This window comes from Brassica napus, chromosome A8, assembly GCF_020379485.1.
Source record: "Brassica napus cultivar Da-Ae chromosome A8, Da-Ae, whole genome shotgun sequence".
Classification (NCBI taxonomy): Eukaryota; Viridiplantae; Streptophyta; class Magnoliopsida; order Brassicales; family Brassicaceae; genus Brassica; species Brassica napus.
In genome coordinates, this window is record NC_063441.1 from 14,540,720 (window position 1) to 14,554,776 (window position 14,057).

A 14,057-nucleotide genomic window follows, 5' to 3' on the forward strand; every position below is an offset into this window, starting at 1 on the left:
CAAGTCAGTCAAATCTTTCATTAAAATTTAATTTTGAAGAAAATATACAAAATGAAGAAACTGTAACTCATAGTATTTATTACAAATATGATCCAAATTTTAAGATTGGATACATTGACAAATGTAAATCAAATTAAAAAGAATTAAACCCCAAAAACGTATTAACAATCATCGTTTACCACATTGGAATCGTAATATTTACCCACCAAAACCATGTTGTCTTCTTGTATACGCAAAACTGTAAGCACCTTATTAACAATTCATAGCAAAAAAAAAAAATACCTGAACGAGTACTCACATGCACATACACACCCACATAACTCTCCCTCTCTCTGTAACACAAGCACACAAAAGCCTTCTTTCAGCTTACTGGATTACTCAGCTGGGTGTTCCGGTCTCAGTAGTCGCAGCTTCCTCTATTTCTGGAATGGGGCTGTTTCCACGTTCACTAGACGAGCTGCTGCTATTAACCACTTCACTGGTTTCAATCAATGACGGGGAGTCTGTGACCAGTGGAGCGGGAACAGGAGGAAGAAGAAGTGGATTCTCCTGTGAATACTTCGGTTTGTTCAGGGCGTTACAGTGAGGGCAATAATACGTAATGTATGCGAAATCCTCTTTCCTAGCAAGTCCTGCCGAATTATGAAACACATTGCAAAACCATGTTAGAAGCCAGTAATATATTGTAATGATTCAAGTAACGAATGATGTTTAGAGATTCATTTACCGTTGTGCATATGACAATTTTCACAAATAATTGCAAATGACTGTGTAGGGTCTTCGCCAACAAGGAGAGCCGCGATGCGTGAGATCCAACTGCCATCGGGAGCCGCATATCCCTCAGGACTGTAATGCGTGAGATCCATCTGCTGGTTTTGCTCTGCGGTGCCGAGTAATCTCTCGCTTGCCCCAGAATGGCGAGACTCATCATCAGAATGATGTGTTGAAGTGCTTGCAGAACTGTGGGGTCTAGCATTCGGATGTCTTCGATTCCTCAGCCCTCGTGATTGGTTAACCTCCATGTCATTGCTCTTTCCCCAAGCCGGATCGACTTGGGATTCATCTCCTAACACTACTTTTAAGCCAGAGTCAGCACCTAATTTGGAGGCCAGGACAGTTGCAGCTGCTGCTTTAGCCGCGGGATCGGGGTCATATCTCTGCATCAAAAAGGCCCATGTTAGCACCAGATGTAGCTGCAGTAGTAAGCTATCAAAGACCTCAAGTCACAGTGACAAGCATTATCAATTATTAGAACATACTGCACCAATATCCCACGCATACAATAATTACTTTCAAAACAACTAATGTTTTCTTATGGGATGCTTGTCACCGTAGTAAATGAATTCCATCTGCCAACCCTATCTACGTTCATATTCGCCATCATCCCAAATACAGCAAACAAACTTTGAAGTTTGAACACATAGTAACTACAAGTGATAAGCACTCAAAGCATCAGTACTTGAACAAACCAATACGAGCAAATAAAGAAATGGCAAACAAACCAAGATGTTAACCACACTCACAAAACTCCCTTGGTTACCTTACCTCAATAAGTTGTTGCGTGATGTAAAAATTGGTCCTTTCCTTAAGCTCATTGATCTTATCCAACCTCTCTGCTCGAAGCTTTTCCAAAGTCCTTTGATCTCTGCGGTCAACTATACAACCAGTTTTACACAGAGAAGAAAATACAAACATACAAGAGCCTATCAAACACAAGACTCACACATCTTTGAGAAAGTGACGATGGAGGAATAAGCAAGAGCAGAGAGAGCAGGTAAGAGAAACATAGGCAAGATCCGGAAACTCCTCATCTTCCAATCCAAATCCTTAGTTCTGGTTGCCATGATCGCATACCCCACTGCAATTACCTGAAAGGAAGCATTTTTAGCAACCTATTCAAAGGACAGGGCTTGAAAACAACTAAATGATGAATATGCAAATGATCAAAACATCAAAAATTCAAAATTCAAAATCAATAGTGCTGACCTCAAAGAAGAGGGAGGAAAGGACGAGGTTTCTAGTGAGTTTCCTCCATGTGATCGATCTGCGCTTGATCCTTGACAGAACATTTGCTTCTTCCTTTGAGATGTACTCAAGCCTCTTCTCGAAATCGTCTCCTTTGTCTCTAAACATCGCGTTCCAAATACGCGAGAAGAATCCATTTTGTTTCTTCTTCACGCTATCATCGGAGGTTGCGGTGGCGACGGGGGAATCATTCTGATCACGTGTCTCAGCCACCGCTCCTTCCTGCTCCTGCGCCATGTCCTTTATTACTACCTTATTGATCTGGAGTTTCTCTTAGAGACGAAGGATTTGAATATTTTGAAGGATCATCAGCTTCATCATCATCATCATCTCTCTCGAGCCAAAGGAGAAGAGGGAGGAACACCGGTAAAGCCACGACGACGTCAACGCACGTGATTCCCGCGTGCTTCTGTATCATAAACTCGACTATTGGGCCCAGTTCTTCTTGCCCATTCTCTTCCAACTCTATTTGGGCCCAGTTTCTATCGAACCTTTCATAATTTCCTTTTTTTATTTTAACGTTTCTGATTTTGGCTAATGTAAGCACAATTTACTTATGGATCTTAAGTTCGGTTTATAAAAAAGTTACTACCGAAGAAAAAAAAGTAGTTTTGTCAGATAGTGACACACCCAGTGGGACTCGAACCCACAATCGCTTGATTAGAAGTCAAGCGCCTTATCCATTAGGCCATGGGTGCTTGTTATTATTCCACTATGAGGAAGAGATTATTTATGTAAAACACACCATAAACTAAGCTTGAAGGTGGTGTAATGCATTTTTGTGGTTTCAGCAGATCTTAAGCTCATCAGTGCTGTCTTCTCTCTTTCTTGCATCAAGTTGGTTTCTACTCATAGCCTGATATTGTCGGTTTTATACAGAGGTTGGTAAATGGAGAAGTGTAGTAGGAGAGGAAAATCATGTGGGAACAGATATTGAAAACAAATGCCTCAACACATGCAACATAGAAGTTAGGTTGGACGCCAACTCCTAATCGTTTTATTCAATTCTTAACATCTCATGAAGTCCAGTAGAGAAGAAAAAAGGAGGACACACATGCAAAACCAGAACAACAAACTGCATGCTAAACAAAACAAGTTCAACAAATACAATGATACAAGTATACCCTCACAAATAAGCATCTAAAGGAACACATGTAACTAGTTGTTAAACCATATTTAGCACTAAAAATGACTGCAAGCACTAGTCTAGATTGTTTATCCAGTCCATTATGAGGAAATTGTCCAGCTGTAAGTCTTCTACTGAATATATTGATTCTGCAGTTGCGTCCACTGGGAGATAATGTTCATTGGCAGAAGACGCATCAGAGGAAGCAGGAACATGAGATGGAACCTGATATGTTGCCGGGACTGTGGTGGTCGGCGAAGAAGGCGCAGACGCAACTGATAAAGCATAGTCTGTTGCTATTGTCTGTATGTCATGCTTGGACAGAGGCCGGACAGAACCTTCAGGAAGCTGAGGCTTTTTATCATTTGGAAAGTTGAAAGCTCCTTTCTCACCCTTAATGCAAAACAAAGCAGAGTCATAGGCTCGAGCTGCCTTCTCTGGAGCATCATATGAGCCTAGCCATATTCGTCTTCCGGTCCTTGGAACTCTTATCTCAGACACCCACTTTCCCCAGGACCTCTTTCGGACACCCCTATAGCATTTGAACTTCTGATCTTCTTCAAGTGAAGAGCTAAGAAGATGAGATTTAGGAGTAGAGGGTGGCATCAGGACCACAACAGAAGCAGATCTTCTAGATTAGTGTTTATGCACAAGTATAGAGACTGAAAAGTAAGGGTATAGCAAGCACAAAGAACATTTGGAGCAGGTGGAGATGAAATGGAGAGGCACGCTAAGTTTGTTAACAGCACGTGTCAATGAAGAAACTGCTGTTGTGACAGGATAGTAGAGTTCTATCCGAGATATCGACTGACAAAGTAAAAGACAATGTACTTTGTCAAAGCATACGTTTCTTTAAAAAAGAGACACTGCAGAAAGAAAGTTAAAAAAAAAAGAGGGGAAGAACCTACGGGTTGTTACAAAGTCTAGTGACCGTTTTTTTCCCAAGTTGAGACACTTGTAAGAACCACCACAGATTCGGAAGTTATTATGCGATTAATCCAAAGCTAGATAAAGTTTAAGTTTTCTTCCATGTTAGTCAGAAAACCAGTAAAAGCATTTATGTAGACTGACACACCCTTTGATGGAAACATTTGATCCAAGTCATGTGAGCGTTAGGAAGATACCTCTAGTGGAAGCTTCCTGCGATCCTGAGGAATCGAGCCAAACAACATTGAAACTGAAACTGTATAAATGAGAAAGAGCCAAGAAAAAGATAAGATGGACTGCAACCTTCTAAAGTTAGAAACATTAACTATGTCATATAATTATGTGCTAAACTTCTGAAGGCACTAAAGCATAATCTTGTCCTTGAGTTGGAGAATCTTCTACTATTACCTAGATGGACAACAAAGGGTCCGTTGATGATCGACATACATTGCTCAGAGCAGTCTAACATCATATGCAAGTGGAGCTGTCGAACAAGGTCTAAATCAAAAAATAATTAAGAATTTTGAAAATAAATATACAAGTTTAGACCTTGTTCGAGGTAAATTTAGATAATGTTTTTAAAAAACATATAATATATATCTATAAAAATAGTTAGTTAAAACTATTTCATTACTTTGTTAAATTTATCGATAATATTTTTGAACAGGACTCAAAACATAATTTGAGACGGCCCTGACATAGCTGATAGCACATTGATCTCCATCAGCAAATTGCAAACTGCATAAAGTCTGGTACGCATAAAAGAAATATCAGCTAGTTATGGAAATCACTACTGAAAGCTCATTTTATTAAAAATGAATTCACCATTATTGGACTAACACTAGTTGCTACCTTTATCTCTTTGACGCATAGGCTTGGCCTTCAATTTCAGCAAATACCTTAACGCAAGAATGCTTCCCGGAAAATTTAGGACACAAACGCATGTTCGTGTCTCTTCTTAAAAGATCTAAAGATAGATGTGTATAAAGTGCGAGTAACTATTTGAGCAAATAGTTTACAATAATGACAAACAGCCAATAAACCATTTTTTATATTCAAAGAGATTACAAATAATGTTATAGAGATTGCAAGGATTTTTATCACTACAAACATTTGAAAGACTCAGCTTTCAGAATATTAAGATCTGAAACAGTTTGCTTCTCGATTTGAAGCTGGAAAACTTCAGAGAACTCCTTCAGTAAAGACTCATGAGCTACATCCATTAACCTCAAATCCCCAACCATTCCTTGTTCTTCTCCATCTCCAAGCAAACCCTTTATGCTCCCAACTTGCCTGTCTCTAATCCCACATGGAACTATCGAGTTAAACGGTGCTAAATCCGTTGTGACATTAAGAGCCAGACCATGATACGTTATCCATTTTGACACACGAATCCCTATGGCCGCCACCTTTTGGTTGCCTATACAACATTATCAAAACCAAAAGAGATCAAAACTACACTACACGCATCTAAAAGACAATATAGGGGGTTTGAGACATACCGACCCAAACACCAGTTAAACCATCAAGACGAGAAGCTGTGATGGAGAAAGCTGAGGAAAGAACACGGATGACAACCTCTTCAAGCGTTCTGAGGTACCAATGAAGATCCATCTCGTGGTTCCTAAGGTTGATTATAGGATACATAACTAGCTACATTGTTCAAAACAAATCACATTCTTTCTTTAGCTTCAAGAACTCATAAAGAAGTGTATTGGTGAGATTAGTTGTTACCTGACCAGGGCCATGGTAAGTGACTTCACCACCACGCTCGGTTCGATACACATCGAAAGGAGCGTCCTTTATGTTGAAGTTGAGATACTCCTCTGAGCTGCCAGTTCCCATTGTGTAGACAGGAGAGTGTTGTAATAGAATCAGAGTGTCTGGACAGTCTTGGTTTCTATCAAGCAATATTTTTTTCTCCTCGACAAGGCTTTTCTGCCATGTCCAAGCTTTCTTGTATGGAACCAATTGGTCGTAGAGATCGAAACATTGACACCTGCAAACGGTGATTGCACAGAAGGTGTTCGTGAAAATGCCTCAAACAAAAATAAATGGAGTGACTTGAAAAGATCGAAACTTTACTTTCTTGAGTTTACATGATTGGCTGTGTTTAAGATCTTGACAGATCTGGGAACTCTGTTTCTGCTGGCGTTAGTACGAGGGTGATAATGGAGACCAGAGAGTAGTGTTTCTACTCGATGCAACGACTCCATAACACTCAGATTTGTAGCAAGTTGGAGTTATTTTTTTTAACTTTTAACCAATTAAAACCCATTAAAAGAGAGTGCCTTTATATACTTATTTGTTCGGAGCTTCTTGCCCTCTTCTTCTTCACTGAGTTCCGTGTTCAGGGACTGTAAAGCTGTAGACTTTACAAAGGAATATGCTGTTTTTTTTCTGGGTTTCTTCGTTAAAGAGTATGTGTACAATGTTGGGTTTGATTCTTGTCCTTGATGAGAGAGGAGTGCATAAGCATTTGATCACATTGGTAAGAAACTGAAAGTTCATACCGGAAAAAAAGAAAAAAAGAGCCTGTCAGACAACCGTGCGACCACCCTAGAGAGGTCAAGCCAGACTAGGTAGCGATCCTCTACAGCTTAGAGAGTCCGAGGACAACCGCAGCCGTTAATCACACTCAGATCGCACGGCCATGATTCATCAACCAGGGTTTAGGGACTGTCTCCTTAGAAATCAAGGATACAGAGGTACGAGCCTATAGAACAGATCCTGTTCAAGTAAGGTCGTGACCAATGATGCTTTCTAGACATATATAAACAAGCTATAGTTTTTCTGTCTCTCCGATGTGGGACTTTTACTTCCTAACTTATTAGCTCCTTTTGTGACACGTGTAATTGTTAGTTGAACTCTTTTTTTTTCTTTTAAACTTTTATAAAGAGAGTCGCTTCATCTATCGTTTGGTCCAATCATCATCCTCTTCCTCTTGCAATTGGGGTTGTAACTTTGTTCGGAGTTTCTTCTTCTTCACTGAGTTCAGTATACAGAGGGACTGTAAAGGTGTAGACTTTACAAAGAAATATGCTGGTTTGTCTGGGTTTTGCTCGTGGATGATTATGTTTTAGACAGTGCTGGGTTTGATTCATGGTCTTGATGAGCTCGCCATTAGTCTTATGCCACTGCTTACCTTATCATACGATGAGATTTGTTCCTAGTGAGGGGAAGAAGGATAGTAAGAGAAGAAGAAGCTGGTGGGAGAGGTTTTTCTTTGATGATAATGATGATGGGAATTGGCTTGGTTTGAGGGAGGAAGACATTGTTGATGAGATGTCTAATGAAGAGAAGTTGGAGACTTGGAAGAAGAGACGAGCAGAGGTCATTGTGGAGTTACGGGAAGTTCAGGAGGAGATTGGGGATAATGTTGATGGTGATGTGAGACAGAAATGGGAGCCGATACTCTGCTGGTCGTGAGGGAAGTGAAGACAATTCAGAGCTTGATGATTTAACTGGTCCTGAGAGAGGGTTTGTTAAAATGGTGAGGGATATGGTTTTAGGAGTAGAAGAGGAAGATACTCTATACGAAGAAGACAAGACCGTGTTTTTGCTTATGCATCTTCAAAATCGGTGAGTTGTGTGATAATCTCACTATGCAACATCTTTGCAGTTGTAGCATATGTGTCTTATTACATGTGTTGTTGAGTCTAATGTAACTCTCTTTGCAGGCAATTTTTTTTAGCGGTATTGATCGTCATACCATGTACACTGGACTTTCTAGCCCGTGTTATGTACTCATATGCCCTTTTAGACAGGTGATTTCTTCATTTACTACTTTTAAGTTCCCCAGATTCTTTCTCCATTTACATTTTGTTAGTCCCCAGCTATAGGTCCCCAGTTTGATTGTTTGGTATGTGCCTTTGCTTACAAATATGTAAAGACTGTACCACTTGCAAGTTGCAGCCAAGACGCTTGCTGTGAGACGTAGTCAGAAGCTAGTAATGGTGAAGGAACTGCATAGAAAAAAAGCTAGGTACCGTCTTGAAGTCGGGATTGGCAAATCTCCGCATCTTTCTGATGATGATTTATGGTTGCGTGGTAAAGCGTAAGATTCAACACCACAGTTTTAGTTTCTTTTGATGTTTAAGTGTTGAAAACTCATCTTGATCTATATGCCACGAATAGCCTCACTGTTGTTGTTTTTTGGTTTCTTCAACAGCTTGGAGCTGGCAGAGGAGGAGGTCAGAGAACCGGAAAGCATTTGCCAACATATGGTCTGATATGGTGTTTGGGATCTCGCTTTTTGTTATTTTGTATGCCAAACAGAGTAAAGTAAGCTTCTGTTTCCAACCTATAATGACATTCTAAATTCCATGTCAAGCTACTAGCTGTTAAGTCTACTTTGTTCACATGTGCTGTTTTTCGATAAACCTTTTCAGGTAGCCTTGTTAAAAGTTTACAGGATATCAGACACGGGGAAAGCATTTCTCATCATCCTTGCCACCGACATTTTCTTGGGGTAAATGTCCTATTCTTTGCTTTAGTTAAGAGCACAACCACCAAAAATGAAGCTCGTAACAAGTGTTAAAAAAACCAAAGATGTTATAGTTCTAGTAACCTTTTCATTAGAGATAAGAATGGCTCTATTGACAACCAGTTTATGTGTAGAGAAGGTATATAACTTAATGCTTCTTCTTGTAGGTACCAATTCTGAATCTGGAGTGGGAGACATTGTTAGAATTAATAATGGAACATTATGGTCTTGCAGTTGAGCAATCTACTATAACAGATTTACACCATTTTAAACCAAGTCAAGTACATATAGATTTACGTATAGATGCTGCATAGATCATCCATGATATGCATAAGCTAATGATAACATACTACTATACTAGGTAGCATTTTGTTACTAAGCTTAGCATATTCACCATTACTTTACTAGACTTCTTAAGAGATGATATTGTAGCTTCCTTTGCATAAAAGGTGATATTCATTGATATACACCTGTAGTTGCCTCAATTTAGCATGGCCGATTTCAAGGGGCAGTTACAAGTTAAAACCTATAATAAGCACCATCTTGTATGATTTAATTGTATCATTAGTATACACCATTTGCTATGATAATAGTCAAAATCTGAAGCAGACAAATCCCAAAAGCACACAAATAGTGTCAGAAATTAAAAGCAATGGTGAATATGCGTTAAATTTGATTTGATCCGATATTTGTTTTGCTTCGATCAAAAAAATCCGGATATCCGTAAAGTTTCGGAGCAAAACAAATATTAAAAAATTAATATTCGTTAAAAACAATACAAATCATAAATATTGAAATTTTAAGAACTGAATATCCGCTCCGACAACTATATAAATACATATATATTGATTAAATATAGAGTTTTAAATATATGAGTTTATATAATTGTTATTTTAACGTATGATTAAATAAATTTATCACATTATTACTTATAAAAATATTAAAATAAAAAAAAATTATGATATCTATAACTTTTTCTTAAGTTTGTCTTTCTTATAACTAGTTTTAAAATTTACAAACATATAATTTCACTGCTTCTTTTATTTTATATTTTATATATCATGTAAAATATTGTAAAAACAAATTTATTCCAATTTTTCTGGATTATTTGTATTAACTAAAACGAAAGGATATATCCGTAAGTATTCGCAAATATCCATAAATATCTACATATTTTTTGGATATCCGTATTTTTCCGGAGCAAGCAAATCAAAAATTTTAATATCTATATATACTAAATAAATTATAAATACTTCTAAAAACCCGGATATAAGATCTGTGCCCATCCCTACTTGTCCAAACAGAAAATGACTCCTTTGTTTTCTACTGCACTTAAAACAAAAAGTGAAACAATAAATTGTAAAGTGAAAACATGACAAAATAAGGAAAAAATAGAGAGGAATGTCTGACTTATCTGACAGTCAGCAATTCCATGTGAGACCATCACTAGCAGCCTTTGACCGAATCCTAGCCCTTCAAAGGCTTACGCAGCATTTTAGTTACATAAACAGAAGTTTAATTTTGACTAGGAAAATATATATTTTTATTTATTACGCCATCATAATTATCAAACCATGCACGATGTTCTGAATATTATGCGTCATAACTATTGTTAAATCCTAAGAATTAAAGATTAAAATGCATTAGTTGACTATGATTCTATAAAAACCTCTTGAGATAGTTGGTTTGATAAAAGAGAACACAGCTCATCTTCTTCTTTCATCCGCCAAGATCGGATCCTATCCATCTCTCCTCCACCACCTTATCTCAACAAGTTAACACAATCCCACCAAACAAATAACAAAAACATTTTTTTATTCTTTTCTTAGACAGAGAGGGAGAATTTGGGGGCTTGTGTTCTTCTCCTTCTCTTCATTGAAAGTTGTCTTTTATTTTTATATTTCTTGTTGGATTTTGTTTGGTTAGATGGGTAATGTGACATCGAATGTGGCGGCCAAGCTTGCCTTCTTCCCACCTGAGCCGGCTACATACACCGTAACGAATGATGAAGAGACCGGGAACCTGGTCTTCTCAGGAGTCTCGCCTGACATGAACATGGAAGTCCATCAGCTCAGCACCAAGCCAGGCAACAGAGTTGTGGCCACGTTCTGGAGACACCCTTTTGCTAGATTCACGCTTCTCTATTCTCATGGCAATGCAGCTGATCTTGGCCAAATGGTCGAACTCTTCATCGAGCTGCGTGCTCATCTCCGCGTTAACATCATGAGGTATATAATAATAATACACATTCAGATATCTAAAACCTTCTAATGTTTGTTGTTGTTAGATTCTTGCATTTAATTTTTTGTGTGTGTGTTTTTTAAACAGTTATGACTATTCAGGGTATGGAGCTTCAACAGGAAAGGTAAAAACATACAGAGATCATTTATTTATATTTCAAAAGTTTAGTGTGGTTTTTGATAATTTTGTTGGTTTTTTGGTGGTATAGCCGTCTGAGTTCAACACATATCATGACATTGAGGCAGTGTACAATTGCTTGAGAGGCGATTATGGTATCAAGCAAGAGGAGGTGATTCTCTACGGACAGTCTGTAGGAAGCGGGCCAACGCTGCATATGGCTTCAAGGCTGAAGAGGCTGAGAGGAGTTGTTCTTCACAGCGCCATCCTCTCTGGCATTAGAGTCCTGTATCCTGTCAAAGTGACACTCTGGTTCGATATTTACAAAGTAAGCAAACACATAAAGAGGTTTCTTCATACTATGGTTCTGTATTTAATGTGTTTGTTCTGAATGTCTATACTGCAGAACATAGACAAGATACGACATGTCAGCTCCCAAGTTCTTGTCATACATGTACGTAAAGCTCTATCAAGTGTTAAGAGTCTGTCTTCACTATTTATTCTGTTGATTGATTTTTTTTGTGATTTGACCTGCAGGGAACAAATGATGAGATTGTGGATTTGTCTCATGGGAAGCGGTTGTGGGAGCTGGCCAAGGAGAAGTATGATCCGTTATGGGTGAAAGGAGGAGGGCATTGCAACCTCGAGACTTATCCTGAGTACATTCAGCACCTGCGCAAGTTCATAAACGCAATGGAGAAACTCTCTCTAACCAACCCACCATCAAAACAACTAGCCAACGAGCCTAGTATCTCTGAAACTAAACATAACCGGTGCTTGAGATTTCGAAAAAGGTAGGATGGGTTAGTGGCAGAATCAGAAGACAGTTGGTAGATTCCTTCCTTTGCATTCGCATGTGCTTTCAACTCAGAACACTCAGAAGCTGCTCAAATGGGATCTCTTCAGAGTTCAGACTCAAAAACCTTGTGCAGAGTCATTTCCTCAGTGTGATAAAGAAACAATGCTAAACACTGGCGATCATCTAGGGATGTATTTACTGTAGAATGTAGCTCTCTGTTCTTGGATATTCTTGCAAAAACATGTATTGTAACACTAAGTTTGGGGGATTGTAAAACATCATTGCTTGTGGGAAGGAGGTAACAGAGAAAAGATGTAATCAGCATGTTCCTCAAGCTTATCCACTGTTCCTAAGCGAAACAAATAAGTACAGCACATGAGTTTACTTTCACAAAAACCTCCCAAAATCTTTAAACATAAAATACAGAACCAACTTAGTGGCAGTGAAATGGACAATTATAATTATGCATATAAAGAGAGTCAATACAAGGCCAAGCCTGTCTTTAGCTACAATCTGATCCAGAAGCAAACCAAAAAAAAAACTACATATATGGAGGATAGAATTGTCTTCTTTGACAATTCAACAGTTTCCTTTTCTTGAGCTAAGTTGGGAAAGTTCGGTTTTCATGGTAGACATGAGAAGTGCAATCAGTTTTACTCACCTTCCCACCCTGATTGCCGAGCTCTCTTCTCCCACAAAGCAGTGATCTTCCTCTCCTTGATCAACAAAGCTTCAGCTCTCTCCCTAGCTGACTCACAAATCTCAGTGGCGGCGTTGCATTTCTCAGCTTCCTTTTGGTACTGAGACGCAACTCTCTTAGCTTCTGCGAGGGTAACATTCATATGACGGCTGTGCTCATCTGCAACTGCTTCTTGCAGCTTCAGCTCCTCGGTAAGAAGATCCACAAACTGCTTCTCCATTTCCTGTTTGAGCTCTGGATCATCACCTCCACAATCTGTTCACAACACAAGTCAGAGAAGGAGCGTAAAGACTTCACAGGAGAATACAAGAGCTATATAACTTTTATGCTATATATCAGTAAAACGTCATGCAACAAGATAAGGAAATGATATTGTGTCCGAGTCTGATCACGGATAACTATCAGAGTGCTAGCCTATTCTGGAACCAAAACTCAATTGGGATAACTAATGGCTACTAATCATCAAAACTTCACTTCTTCAAATTACTGAAGGCTCCTAAATAACAATCAAGCCATTCTTGTAACTTGACAGAGAAACATTACACGCATAGCAGCTAAAACAAAATCAAGCTTCAGGATCGAGATCTAACCTGTAACAGAGAGATTCGCAAGCCCTGCAACAAAAAAGAAATCAACTTGTTAAACTATCCACAGGCTGAGATTCATTCTTAATTGCTTCAAAGAGGCAGCTTTGATTCAAAGATTCAATACTGAAACCAGATCAAGGACACGTCAAAGTTCTGATCTTTAACACTAGAAAGGAACTAACTTTTCACAAGAAGCTGTGAAAACAAACTTGCCATCACGAATCCAAACGAACATTCAGATCCAAGACACCTAAAAAGTTCTGATCTTTACTCTAAAAGGAACTAACTTGCCATCACGAATCCAATGGAACATCTAGATCCAGACCAAAAACGAGAAAGAGACAGAGGAGAGGAGATGGTGGTTGTACCAGGAGCAAGCTCGAGGAGAGACACAGGAGGTGGGCAATCACATACGCAAGGAGGACAAACAGAGGTCTTACGAGTGGATCCAGCGAAACCCTTGTTGAATTTCCAATACAGGGCAGGCCCACACACCACTAAAGCAGATACAACCGCGAAGATCACCAGACATTTCATGCAGTCTCCGGAACGACGCGCCATCGCTGCGTAGAACACGAAAGCTCGATCGAATGAAACCAGAGTGGAAGTTGCAGCAGCAGCAGCAGCAACAATGGCGATTAGTGTGGAAGAAGAAATAGAAACAGAGCTAGCAAGTGTGAATGAATGGGACAAAGTGACAAACGACGGCGTTTTAGTGGATCCGGACCAGTTGTCGGTAGTGCATTTCTCACGGTATATCACTGTAACTGATTATTTTGTTCCAACCAATTACTTTGCTATATTTATGAATTTACCCTTTTAAAATTTTGTGGTATTCTCAAATGGAACTCTACTTTCATCTGATACATAAATTTCCCTACTGTACTGTAGCTTATGTATTGTTGGTATCAATACCAAATCCAAAGTAAAAGCCTTTTTATTACACGACCAAAACTATCAGACAATACTCTAATAATTGTTTTGTTCTTTTACTTTTCTTGCTCTTCTTGTCTTAAAAAAACTGTAATACTCACTGATCCATTTTTCTA

At 38.8% G+C, this 14,057-nt stretch overlaps 6 protein-coding genes and 2 non-coding genes across 9 annotated transcripts; 2 read left to right on the forward strand and 6 right to left on the reverse strand.

The window, feature by feature from the left end:
* Positions 1 to 4: 4 nt before the first annotated feature.
* On the reverse strand, positions 5 to 2,421 carry LOC106424096 (uncharacterized protein At2g24330-like). 2 transcript variants are annotated; one of them, XM_013864839.3, is made up of 5 exons: positions 1,987 to 2,421; positions 1,724 to 1,892; positions 1,546 to 1,655; positions 728 to 1,157; positions 5 to 632 (listed from the first exon to the last, which is right to left on the reverse strand). In XM_013864839.3, exons 1-5 carry the CDS (start codon positions 2,260 to 2,262, stop codon positions 379 to 381), a joined length of 1,239 nt encoding a protein of 412 aa, XP_013720293.2. In that variant the 5' UTR covers positions 2,263 to 2,421; the 3' UTR covers positions 5 to 378. The 2 variants fall into 2 exon arrangements, with proteins under 2 accessions (XP_013720293.2, XP_013720294.2); XM_013864840.3 differs by having other exon boundaries at positions 1,724 to 1,868; positions 1,987 to 2,419.
* Positions 2,422 to 2,650: 229 nt separating this feature from the next.
* Positions 2,651 to 2,723, reverse strand: TRNAR-UCU. The gene has a single exon. It is a non-coding gene; the product is annotated as a tRNA-Arg (tRNA).
* Positions 2,724 to 2,960: 237 nt separating this feature from the next.
* LOC106424173 (ethylene-responsive transcription factor ERF015-like) lies at positions 2,961 to 4,563 on the reverse strand. Its single transcript, XM_013864916.3, has one exon. It carries the CDS (start codon positions 3,755 to 3,757, stop codon positions 3,227 to 3,229), a length of 531 nt encoding a protein of 176 aa, XP_013720370.1. The 5' UTR covers positions 3,758 to 4,563; the 3' UTR covers positions 2,961 to 3,226.
* A 536-nt stretch (positions 4,564 to 5,099) lies between these two features.
* On the reverse strand, positions 5,100 to 6,822 carry LOC106424156 (octanoyltransferase LIP2p, chloroplastic). The gene is made up of 4 exons (XM_013864902.3): positions 6,164 to 6,822; positions 5,813 to 6,077; positions 5,581 to 5,731; positions 5,100 to 5,498 (listed from the first exon to the last, which is right to left on the reverse strand). Exons 1-4 carry the CDS (start codon positions 6,292 to 6,294, stop codon positions 5,182 to 5,184), a joined length of 864 nt encoding a protein of 287 aa, XP_013720356.1. The 5' UTR covers positions 6,295 to 6,822; the 3' UTR covers positions 5,100 to 5,181.
* Positions 6,611 to 6,826, reverse strand: LOC125577508. Its single transcript, XR_007315917.1, has one exon. It is a non-coding gene; the product is annotated as a small nucleolar RNA U3 (small nucleolar RNA).
* Positions 6,827 to 7,568: 742 nt separating this feature from the next.
* On the forward strand, positions 7,569 to 8,553 carry LOC106424131 (chloroplast envelope membrane protein). The gene is made up of 5 exons (XM_048737491.1): positions 7,569 to 7,660; positions 7,759 to 7,845; positions 7,971 to 8,128; positions 8,250 to 8,362; positions 8,470 to 8,553. The coding sequence occupies exons 1-5, from the start codon at positions 7,569 to 7,571 to the stop codon at positions 8,551 to 8,553; spliced, it is 534 nt and encodes a 177-aa protein (XP_048593448.1).
* A 1,223-nt stretch (positions 8,554 to 9,776) lies between these two features.
* LOC106424212 (alpha/beta hydrolase domain-containing protein 17C) lies at positions 9,777 to 12,311 on the forward strand. The gene is made up of 5 exons (XM_013864965.3): positions 9,777 to 10,792; positions 10,893 to 10,929; positions 11,014 to 11,250; positions 11,329 to 11,376; positions 11,460 to 12,311. The coding sequence occupies exons 1-5, from the start codon at positions 10,491 to 10,493 to the stop codon at positions 11,718 to 11,720; spliced, it is 885 nt and encodes a 294-aa protein (XP_013720419.1). The 5' UTR covers positions 9,777 to 10,490; the 3' UTR covers positions 11,721 to 12,311.
* LOC106424213 lies at positions 12,089 to 13,743 on the reverse strand. Its single transcript, XM_013864966.3, has 3 exons — positions 13,377 to 13,743; positions 13,012 to 13,035; positions 12,089 to 12,676 (listed from the first exon to the last, which is right to left on the reverse strand). Exons 1-3 carry the CDS (start codon positions 13,567 to 13,569, stop codon positions 12,375 to 12,377), a joined length of 519 nt encoding a protein of 172 aa, XP_013720420.2. The 5' UTR covers positions 13,570 to 13,743; the 3' UTR covers positions 12,089 to 12,374.
* Between the last annotated feature and the right edge of the window lie 314 nt (positions 13,744 to 14,057).